Genomic DNA, 12512 nt, shown 5'->3' with positions numbered 1-12512 from the left:
ACATAACAAAACACTTATGCCTTTTATTCATTTTGAGCATCGCTGGTGCCTGAATAAATAGGCTTATCGCATAAATCCAGTGCTGAACACTTTTACTCCAATAAACCAAGATGGCTATTTGATCAATCATAGGATTGATCAAATGGCCATTATAGCAAATTAGAAAGGAAATGAAAAAGAAAGAATTAGATATCCTTTGAGCAAAGAAGTACAAAAGAAATTATTACATAAATAAAAGACACTGCTACAGCTAGCAAAAAGAAATTAAGTGTCTCAAGGAGAAGAAGGGTACAGTTCTGGAACCATATTGGGCTTGCTTTCCTTACTCACAGTTTGCTTTGCTTCTGCGAGGAACTGGTCTAGTGACGGAAAGATCTTGGACACTTGATTACAAAACACACAGATCTGGCTATTCTCTGTTGACACGGTGTTTGTCACTAGATGCTAAGGAAAAATAAAACATATTTTCAGATTCCTGCAAGCCCTTTAAACATTATCTTTACATGTTTGACATCTGCAAATCATCGCAGCATATTCTGGAAAACAACAAAATGAGTGTAAGCATGAGATTAGAAACAAAAGCCTTTTTCCCCTTCATCGGGGACTCCAGACTCAAGAGGTATTTGAAATCTGTTACAGCAAATAAGGCAACAAAGAACATTTTTAGATCAGCCTCAAATGGAAGCGAGAGGGAGACTGTTACAGCTGTCCATTTGGATCCCGCTACTTCTCGTCTGTAGTAAAAATGAGGGGCAAGTGTTATAATTAATAAAATATTTATTGTTACACTTAGATATTAAGATATAGATATATAAAAGGGGATATGAGAGGAGTCTCTGAAGGAAGATGCTTCAGTCTCTCCAAACGTCTCTTCTCTGTCTTCTCCTCTCCACCTCCACATTCTCCTTCCAGAATCCCTCCAGATTCCACCCTCATGTATCAGCAGATGTTACCATGCTACACATCCCTCTTCTTTCTAGACCAATCTTTACTCTCCATAGTCTGTTAAGTACATCGGTCTCTGGTACTTCCTACCAAACCTTGACACTGACGCTTTCATTCCAGTTGGTACATATATGGGAGTAACTGGTAAGGAAAGTTCCTGGTTCTCTGTACTTCCATCTCCATCACTTTTATCCACACACTCACCACCAACTATACCATCCACCACCATGACTCTTTCCATATTCCATACTCTACCATCACTTGTTCTTACAGCATGTTTGAATAATTCTATAACTGGGATCGGATCAGACCTTCTAATAGCTCTCACTCTAAGGGCTTCCGGAAGCTTCACTCTCACAAAACAACCCACTTCCAGTTCCTCATTAACCCTAAATCTTTTCTTGTCATGCCATACTTTATTTCTATTTTGTTTCTGTCTAATCATATCTACAGCATTATGAGTTACCACTCCCATATTGATCACTTCACCCATCCATCCAGGACATAACTTGGTAGTCGCTTTTCATCCTCTACTCAATTCAAATGGTGAAACACCTGTGGAACTGTGTGGGGTAAACCTGTGTGCCATAATAACATTTCTGACTGACTCTTTCCAGTTCACACCATTGGCCCATGCCCATTTTATGGCATTTTTTAGAATCCTGTTGTATCTTTCTACTACTCCATTAGTTTGTGGGTGATACACCGCACTGGTTATATGCTTAATAGATTTTTGTTTTAAATGTTCTTCCATCTCTCTCGTAACAAATTGAGGATCATTGTCAGAAAGGATAACTCCAGGATATCCTTCCCGACTACATACCTCTTCCATGAATTTGATGATGTTTTTAGTTGTCACACTAGGCATCATTTTCACTTCTGCCGACCTTGTAAGAATATCAATTATAACTACACAAAACGTCTGACTGCCTTCACTCCAAATAGGACCCATTATATCAATCCCCACTTTCATCCACGGTCTGCTCGGCACATCAGTCATAACCATCGGATACTCACTCCCCACACAGCCTTTATCCGACTTATTACAAAGGATACAGTTTCTTATGATCCTCTCGATTTCAGCATCACATCCCGGCCACCAGTACGTGTTTCTTATCCTGCACTTGGTTTTGGAAATGCCTTGGTGGCCTTCATGTCCTAGTTCAATAATTTTCTTCCTTACATTCACAGGTGGAATTAATCTGTCCCCTCTAAACAAATATCCACCTTGTACACTCAGCTCATCTCTGACACTCCACAGTCCTTGCACATCTGCTTCCTTGATCTTATTGAGAGGAACATGTCTGTTGTTTATATTTCTTATCATAAACTGTAATTTTATGTCCTTATTCATGCCTTCCAACCATTCTTCTTTAGCAATAGCTGAATCTTGTAGCATACATATCATTTCTTGTTGGTTTTCTTCACTTTCATATTCACTTTCTTCTTGAGCATTCGTGAGCCTGGATAAACAATCTGCAGCATAATTCTTCACTCCTGGAATATACTTGACCACTACATTGAACTCCTGCATTCTATGAACCCATCTCCGTATCCTTGCAGATACTTTGTCCAGACCTTTGTTCGTGAATAGTTCCACAAGCGGTTTGTGATCTGTGTTTATCTCAAATTGTGTTCCCCAGACAAAACTATGAAATTTGTCCACAGCCCATACAATGGCTAAAGCCTCCTTCTCGATAGTTGCGTACGACTGTTCTGCTCCTTTTAACAGCCGTGAAGCAAACGCAATTACCTTCTCCTCTCCTTATGTAGTTGCGCCAACACTGCACCCAGACCCACATTACTGGCATCTGTAGTGATAACCGTTCGCTGTCCCCTTACAAAGTTCTTCAGCGCCCGTGCAGTTGTCAGAGCACTCTTTATGTAATTGAATTCCTTCTCGCAATTTTCATTCCATTCGTATTTGACATTTATCCTAGTGAGATCCCTCAATACAGCCGTTTGATCAGCAAACCTTCTAACGTACTTAGAATAGTATTCAGCCATTCCCAAGAATGTTCTCAATTCTTCTTTGTTGCTGGCCGTCGCCATATTATTGATCGCAAACATTAAATCCGGCTTGGGTGTAGTCCCTTGCTCTGATATAACATGGCCTAAGTATTCAATTTGTTTCCTATGGATCTTTGATTTCTCTTTACTCAATGTCATTACCATTTTATATAACTTCCTTAATGCTCCATCCAGAATTTTATCATGCTCTGCTTGATCTTTGGCAAATATGAGAATATCATCTTGAAAGAAAATAATGCCCTCATCACCATCAAAAATGTGGTGCATGGTCTTCTGAAACACCGAAGCTGCTGATATAAGACCAAACAGCATTTTCTTATACTGATACAAACCCTCCGGGGTTATAAACGCTGTCAGATGCCTTGAGTCTTCGTGCAGCCGAATCTGGTGATATGCTGAAGTAAGGTCTAAGGTCGAAAACACTTTTGCTGACCCCATCGTTGATAACAGTTCTTGAATGTTGGGAAGTGGATGTCTTTCAGGGATGATGCACTTGTTCAGTTCTCTAGGGTCTATACACACTCTTACTTTCCCAGAGCTTTTCCTCACCACTACTAACGGTGATACCCACTCTGAAGCATCAATCTTTTCGATTATATCCTGTTCTTCCAGTTTCCTCAATTCCCTTTTGACCTCATCTCTCATTGCTAAAGGCACATTCCTCAGCTTCTGTGTGACTGGCTTACAATTCCTTTTGAGCTGTATTCTGTGCATAATCCCTTTTGCACAGCCTATTTCATCCTTGAACACCTCCTTCTTCACTTCTTCTGTAGACATCTCATTGGATTCAATCACATAGATGGACTGCTCAGCACTGGCATCCAATCTAACCTTTCGCCATGCTTGATGTGTCCAGCTAAGTAAAGGCGTTGTTCCTTTTCTTGATACATAGACTTTCCCTTTGGTAGTTCTATCCTTGAAGGCTAATTTTGCTTCAAACCATCCAATAATATCTATTTTCACGCCACCGTAAGCACTTGGATTAATGTCTGATTCATTAAGCCATCTTGGACCAATTCTTCTCTATATGTTTTCAGGAAGCAACGTATATTTCGCTCCTGAATCCGTCATCATCCTCACTGGAGCATCATTTATCTTAATGATGGTTTTGGGACTCTCCAGTTCCGTTCCATTCTCATTATCACTAACAGCAAAGACACATTCTTCCTCCTCACATTCCTCTGGACCTCCAATCCAATTCATGCTTCCTTTATCAACTCTACAACATTTGGCCATATGACCTCTTCCATTGCAGTTTTTGCATATAATGTGGATAGCCGGACACTTGGGACTGTTAGCCCAGTGCATGGGACTATCACACCTAAAGCATGTCCTAATTCTTCCTCTGCCTCTCTGGCTCATTTGAGGACGTCTATTACTCAAGAACCATCCACTGTTGTATCCTCCATAACCACGTGTAACTCCTCTACTTTTTACATCATTACCGTGGTTTATAGTGATAATACCGAAAACAAAAATCTCGAAAACAAAAATATCGAAAACAAAAGACCGAAAAAAAAAATATCGAATTTTTTTTATGACGTTTTTTTCTCGAAATGGGGGGGTTCCCCCCCAACCCCCCTTTTTTTCTATTTTTTTTATTTTAACCCTTTTTTTTTACTTACCTGACCCCAAAAACACATATAAATAAATAAATAAATAATTAGATTTTTTTTTTTCGAGATTTTGTATTCGAGATTTTTGCAGCTCGAGATTTTGTTTTCGGTATTTTGACCGACCACCCATTACTGTATCTGTAAGTACTTTGCATCTTGGGTTCCTCCTTCCGTTTCATTCCAGCATTTTGGTTGTGCCCATTTTCAACTTTTGTCATTTGAATTGCATTAATCGGATTTTCTGCCTTCAGAGTGGTATTCTTCACTATTCTTCACTCTATCCTCAAGCGTTTTGACACAATTCTCCATATGTTCAACCTCTTTGGCTATACGCAGTACTACATCCAAATCAGGATCGTCTTCAGCCCAAAGTCTCTCTCTAATTTTAGCACTCTTACACTCCAGCATGAATTGATCTCTGAGTCTTTCATCTAATTGTGTCCCAAATTTGCAATTCTTTGCTAACTTTGTCAGGACAGTTATAAATTGTTCCACACTCTCTCCACTTTCTTGCGACCTCTTACCAAACTTATATCTTTCCAAGATTGTACTCAATTTCTTTTCATAGTGTTTATTCAATTTGGCAACACATTTTTCATATTCGTTCATATCCCCTTCATCATCAGGTAAGTTTGGTAAGTCCTCATACTTTTCTTGTCCTGCTGGTCCCAAACAATGAAGTAACAGTGACTAGTTTGTTCCACAAACCACTGAAGCATAGTGCTCGAATGACTTCAACCATCTCTTCCATGGTAAATTAGGTTCTCCAGCTTCAAGCAGAAACATGGCTGGTGGTGGGACAGTGTGCATTGTCATATTGCCAGCTGCGGACTGATCGCCTGCTCCTCTGTTGCTATGATTGCTGTAGGCCTTTATGAGTGTATGTTGTTAACTATTATCATATATTCCCAATTATTGTATGTCCTTACTGCTCACTACTGCTTACTGTGTTGATACTGAGACGAGTAGGAGCAGATCACTCGATCTTCATTTACAGAAATAAATGTATTTTTCTTTTTTTTACAGTCTAAATTAGTGCTGCCGCCCGCTTAGCAGTTATAAATTAAAATCGTTCCATTTAGTTCTTTCAGGCACTCAAAATCTATCCCTGAAGTTTTGGGCCTTGTTACTGCAATTACGATAGCTGCAACCGTTTTGTTTATGCAACTTAAAATGGCCGCCCGCACGCACGTATGTCACAACGTTGCGGGTCATTTTCTTTAAAGCGGAAAGCTTTACAATGCGAGCTCGCGATCCGCTCGGGGAAGCTTTACACAGATGAGCTCGGGGCAGTGTTTGTTTTCAATGGTGCTACAATGCTGCTAAAGACGCTCGCACGCATCCCCAACTGTAATAGTGAGTTAAACTCAGTAATTATGACAAACACAGTGACTTGCTCGTTGTGGATAGGCTTGCCCAATTCCCCAATTATGCATGGAGGGCTGGGGGCAGGGATTTTTCACGCTCACCTGCAGGCTTCAATTTCTTCTCTTCACTTCTCTTCACTACAACAGTTACTGTTTCACTTCCTCGTCGCCACATGTATAAATGAGGGGCAAGTGTTATAATTAATAAAATATTTATTGTTACACTTAGATATTAAGATATAGATATATAAAAGGGGATATGAGAGGAGTCTCTGAAGGAAGATGCTTCAGTCTCTCCAACCGTCTCTTCTCTGTCTTCTCCTCTCCACCTCCACATTCTCCTTCCAGAATCCACCCTCATGTAGCAGCAGATGTTACCATGCTACATCGTCGCCAGGTTTCACTTCCCGCTGATCGACTCGGAATCGGGACTTCCAACATGGAGGTACCCGGGACTGCGAGCAGCACACCAGTTGTTCGTGTTCACCGGACTGCGCGGGTAGCCCCACCCCCGACTTCCGGGAAGGAATATCCGGCAGCTGGAGCTTCGGTCCTACGTGTTGCTTCTCTCCTTAGAGTCACGCTGCGCATCGTGAGTTCGCTCTTTTCCACTTATCCAAATTCAACTATCATTGACTACTGATTCCAACTCTCACTTTCACTTACCTTTTTTCCTTTGTTCTGAACTTGTAGAAATCTCCATTACTATCCTTGCCCTCCGGATCGGGTAGACGATACCTTCCTGTTTTCACAGCTACGTTTACCGGTAGTGATTCCTCACCTTCTAGCATTGAGTCCTGCTTTCTCGTGGAGGTCTCTCTTTCTTCTAATCTTGTTTTTGTACTAACGCCCTTTAGGACACAACATTCTGCCTTCGGTTCTACTTGTGTTAGCCTCTCATTCTGTGCTTACCCATATCTCCCTGGGGCTATTTCCTTTGGGTAAGATTCATTCCAATTCCCACGATTTCTGAACTGTTTCTTAAAAGGTTCCCTAATCTGTTATATGTGGCAATAGGCTACAGGTCTGCATTCCCCATCAGATAAGAAATACAGAAGCCTAAAAAGGAATAGGTCTGTTAGGGTAAGCTTCCTTCTCTTTAACTTCCCTTCTTCCGGATTAGAAATCTGGACCCAGACTTACCTTTACCTCTACTCTTCTCACCCAGAATCCGACCTGATAAGACTACAGACTACAGACTACATTCCAAAAGGCGTGATCCTTCAGCCGTCGTTGCAGGAATCCACGCTCTCCAGCTGCACATCACGGGGTTTTTTCCCTTCGGGGTTTCCCCTGGAGATTCCACTTCAGCCTAGCCTTTTGGCTGGGTTTAAGAGGGGTTTTCAGGTAATTCCCTTTAGCTTCTATCCCGAGAGGGCTGACTGAAGAGAAGGTAGGTGTCATTCACAATTGCCAAAAGATAATCTGCTTTCTAGTACTTTATTTTTATAAGGTTATTACAGAGACTCAATGAAAATAAGCACACAAATAAGCAACAAAGGGGGTCATTACGAGTTTGGAGGTAGCCATGCTGCCTCCAAACTCGTGTCCGGGTTCTCGGAATGGGGATTTACCGGGTCATTCCAACCTTGGATCTCCCGGTAAGTCCCCATTCTGAAAACCATTCCCCATTCACATTCGAGCCCCCATAGGGCTCAATGAGAATGGGGAAGGAGCTAATAACGAGCCTTCAAATAGCAGGCCCGTTATTAGCTCCCTGGTCCTTTAGCGGCTCCCGCTAAGGGCGGCCGGTAAAACCAGCCGGCATTAGTGGGACCCGCTAAGGGACCTCGGAATGCGGCAGTAGGGGGTTAACGGCGCCGGCATCCTTACCAGTGCCGTTAACCCCCTACCGCTATACTCGTAATGACCCCCAAAGTTATGGAATTTTCAGAAAGTAAAGAGTTAAAGGAGAACTTCCATGTTAACTAAACTATTTGACACCATTCAAAATCATATGTTCATATTTTCTGCAATCTCAGGTAGGAAAACCATCCCTTGAGAAACCCAATCAAACACAGCTGCCCTGTCCTGGGATTCTGCATAAGACTACGCAACATCACTGCAATTGAGGAACGTTCCCTGGTGATCTTTGGGGCAGGTGTTACTAGTCAAGGAGCGATTTAAACAAGGTTGGGTGGGGTAGTGGAAGGTTCCATCTGAACGTCCCTTTTTAGTTTGGGCTATAAGGTGTTGCTTGTGAACCCTAGAGGCTGAAACTTTGCATTAGAGTACATATAGAGATTAATGGAATATGAGAAGGGACACAACAGCCTGTATGGGTTGTTTAGTTATTTTCCCACCCATTGACTGCCCATAGCCATGCTCATCCCTAATGCCAGTCCCACCCAGTTCCTACCCCTTCCTGCCCAAAACACCACCTCATGGGAACTCTTTGAGCTCTCTTTAATTAAACCTTAACATCAAACTTTGCACTCAAAGTGCCTGGCACTGTTTTTTCAAAGCAGTCTTCTGAGAGTTAATTACTTAATTGGATTTGTAAGTCTGCTACTGGTGTAATACAAATGTCTTAATAAGGTCTGCCCTAGGCCACTCGATTCATAAGCACTATGTGTGTCCTTCAGTGAAGTCCTATTAAAAACAAGAATTGGCAAAGCCAACATGTTTGGCTTGTGTAGAAGCATTAGGCATTTGCCAGGCACTGCTATTATATGACCAGGTACTCACACCATTTTCCACCTGCTACCATTAATGACCAGTTAATACCACTGTGGATGTGCCTGGCAAGTGTCTTTCCCATGCCTACACAAAAGCCCAAACTGTTGGCATTGCCAATGCTTGTTACTATACTAGTGCTAATGATGGATGTGCGGGGGTGTATTTGAAGAACGCCATTCAGGAAGGAAATCAAGTTTCAGGGGAAAACTACAGAAACTGCAGACACAAGCGTTGCAACATTTTCAAAGGTCACAGCCTCTAGGATGCTCATAAAGAACTCCTGAAGAGCAAACATTACATCATAAACACAACACAAGCTTCAAAACAAGTAAAATCTGAGAATATTCAGGCTCCTCCCTCTGTCAGCTGTCCCTCAGTGAGTTAATCATTGCATCGTAGGCTTGGATTTCTCTTTAGCATGTCTTATTGGTGCATGTCTTGTTATATTTGTTTATATTCTCTGTGACCCTTGTTTTACTAAATAATTCTGATTATATTTATTCTGATCTTTGCTTGGCTTTTATCACGCTTCCGGTGGTTGTGGGGCTTACATAACTGTTTAACGTTGCTCTCTGATCTTTCCTTTCCCCTTCCCTCCTGTTTAAGGTTTGCTGGTGAAGTATGGATTTTGCTGTTTATACGTTTGCCCTCATGCTCCCAGGGGATTTCGTCTTAGGTTTGCTTTGCCTAAGAAATACACTTTAAATATAAGTCAAGTTCATATAGTAGCACCTAATGTTGATGGGTTTGAGACTATCCAAAGAACCTGACTTGTCCTTAATAACAAAACAAGGGGAGAAAAAATGTAATTATGATTTTTAGGGGAGAAATATTCACGACTGGAAATTAACAATGTTTTAATCAACACTTTGTTTAGGCAAGGTTACCTTTTATGTACTTAGGGTTAATGCTTATAACAATATATTCTTTAGGGCATTAGTTTAGCAGAATGTCACATTTGGAAGCCAGTAAAGATGAACATAGGGTGGCCGGTGGGGTACCCTTACCAACACCGCCATTCTTCAAAAGATAACATGCTAATGCAAGGTCACTTGTATAGGGGATGTAGAAGCCATGAAACCACACAACAGATGGTGGACTCCTGGCACAAGATATTAGATGAAATAAAGTTAAGTGACAGAGGCAGAACTTCCCTCATCACAGAGATCACCAGTCTAGGAGTAAAGAGAGAGGTCAGTTAAAGGGTTGACAAAGTCAACCAAAAACTGAGAAGGGGTTCCATAAAATGAAGCACCCACCATATACTACTGTTCCTGGACTTTAAATGGCTTCCCTGACTGTCGATCAAAAAGGTTTCATGCACCTAAAGGCGGAAGGGATTCTATCTTTAGCAAATGAAGCATTTGTTTATGTGTGCTCATATATCCTCTTGAGGCGGTGGGCCAACAACAGTATAACTCGGTAGAAGATTACCTGCTGAATGGTCACCTTCAGGAGAGTATCTCCCTGGTTTCCAACACGATGTTGACTACTCCATGTATACTTATTAAGAAGAATAAACTTTATCCCCTGTAACCACAAGTCCCATAATTTAAGAGTCCATATAAATCATTGCACTGAACTTATAAGTGCTCTTTAAGTTCCATAAATCCTTAAGCAACACAAGGAAAGTCCTCTTTTCACATCTTCTTGCCCCAGAGATCAATTCTTGGGAAGAACATCAGGAAAATGATCCCCCAGAAAAGGAATCTTGAAGAAAATGGCCAACGAGGATTGGCGAACAATTATATAAAAGAACTGTTGTTCAGAAATATAGTCCTGGGAAATGCCTAATAATACAGGAAAACATAGGGATGCTGAGCAGGGTGCAATAATACAATCCATTAATTGAATCTCTAATCTCCTTCATAAATTAACCAGGGACAATCAACATTCTACTACCTGGCTCAGAGGCTTTGTATTATGAGGGTTCAAACTCTTTCCATAATTATAGAAGCAGTATGAGCCATAGGTTTACAAAAGAAAATATGGAAAACCTGCACACCTTAGCTATTCACCTGCCCTATCACCTATCCTCAAGTCCAGCAAACACCTGATAGGCTTTTCAGGTCATAGCCCCCACGGCTGAGTGGACTACAAAGGCAGAAACATCAATGAGAGCTAAAGACTTGATCTACCCAAAGCAATGTAGTTAGTGAGGCAGTATAAATGAACAACTAATCACCAATTCTCGGCCAGCACAAAGTGCAGGAACTTAATAAATTCAAGTGATTCAGTAACAGAAGAATGAGTCTTAGCTATCTGAGAGACTCGTAAGGAAATACTGTGTGGAGTAAAAAGCATACCTGACTATTCTAATGCACGAACATCGGAAACTCTCCTAAAAGAGAGACATATAAACATCAACATTAACAGTTTATCAGATTGTTGCGGCAAATACAACTCTTGATTATCTGGTTACCCATTAAACAAGGTTAACACCATATTTACGGCAGAAACAATTGTGATAGACATACGGATGCCCTTTAGCATGAGGCATACCAGAGGGTGTGCACCAACTGGCCTCTCATCCAGTAACCTAAAAGTGAAGACATTGCTGTTCTATGTAGGATAATGGTGCAATAAGCTAATAAAGAAGTGAGGAAAGCAAGAAGGTTTACCACCTGTGTCACATCGGCTTGTGTGGGATCGACATTCCCTTAAGTATACTAGTGAACCCCAAGGTATGCATGGAGCCACATAAGAGTTAATCATACTCTGGGCCCATCCTGTGCTGATAAGTTTCTAAGCTGTTTCTGAAACTCCAACAAGTTCTATATACCCCATGATACGCCATGCCAGACACTGAAGGGAATCTGACCTATTCAAAGTGTGGGGCTTCCCCAACTCATTCAGAAGCAGATACCTAGCCCTGGGAGAAGTAATTGAACATTCCAGACCATCTTGAAGGCCTCAGAAATCAAAGTCTCGGCTGACCAAAAGGGGATGGCGAACACAACACTGGTTGTCTGCTTCTGAACATACAGTAAAATTCTGCCAATCAAAGAAAAAGGAAAGGAGGAAAAGCATAATGGAAATTCCTGCCCTAGATCAGAAAGAAAGCTTCAGTTGCAACTGCAAATGGGTCTGGCCACCAACTGAAATTGGGTGTTGTGTCTGGCGGGAAAAATATCCAGCTGATCTTTTTAGCTTCCACATGCAGTTCTCTATGCAATGGCAGGAACACCAATCGACCACCATTAGCTTGGAGGTGTCAGGAACAAATTCTGCCTGTATCTGTATGTGAAATCTGAGGCTAAAATCCAAAAAGTTCACTGCAAGGTCAGATATTTTTCCTGATTTGGTACCTCCTAACCTGTTGGTGTAATGCACAGCAGAAACATTATCCAAAAGAGGACCCACCACACAATGGAAGTAGTTTATTGTGGAACTGCACACAGTAAACAAGCCTGCCAGCATCTGTAAACAATTGATGTGACAGAGAGACTCCTGACTTGACCATGATCTTGCAGAAGTTTGTTCATTTGAATAAATAAATGACTGTAGGGCCTGTACCTGAGAAACGATGAATGAGAGGTTTTTTTTCTTTGCAGGAGGGATCAGAGTCAGCCTCATATAACCGACAGCAACATCCGCCCCACAATCCAATGATATCGTCCCCTCTTATGCCCCTACATTATTTTCTTAGCTGACTTTTATTAGGCTACTACTGTAACATATATGACACCCCCCCCCCGACCCCACCACCCACACGCCCCCCCACCCCCCAGAGGAGATATTAAAAAAAGGAAACAAAAAAGAAAAGGTTCCCTGGCACGATCCTTGCAAACAGAAGAAAACAAGTTAGAGTAAAGGACCCCTACACATGATCACACGAAGGATTATTTACTGTTATAAAAAAAAGACTGTTGCA

General features: G+C 41.5%; 1 protein-coding gene across 3 annotated transcripts in view; it reads right to left on the bottom strand.

The window, feature by feature from the left end:
- The window catches only part of ERICH6B (glutamate rich 6B), a 2074788-nt gene that overhangs the window by 657886 nt on the left and 1404390 nt on the right, over positions 1 to 12512 (bottom strand). For all 3 annotated transcript variants that reach the window (XM_069640454.1, XM_069640457.1, XM_069640455.1), the window contains one exon: positions 331 to 444. In XM_069640454.1, the coding sequence (XP_069496555.1) occupies positions 331 to 444 (114 nt within the window). The remainder of the gene's footprint in view (positions 1 to 330; positions 445 to 12512) is intronic.

The sequence above is a fragment of the Ambystoma mexicanum genome, chromosome 7q (genome assembly GCF_040938575.1).
Source record: "Ambystoma mexicanum isolate Mex_15411 chromosome 7q, UKY_AmexF1_1, whole genome shotgun sequence".
In the NCBI taxonomy this organism is placed as follows: Eukaryota; Metazoa; Chordata; class Amphibia; order Caudata; family Ambystomatidae; genus Ambystoma; species Ambystoma mexicanum.
The sequence above is the reverse complement of the archived record's forward strand: the minus strand, read 5'-3'. Positions and strand labels throughout refer to the sequence as shown.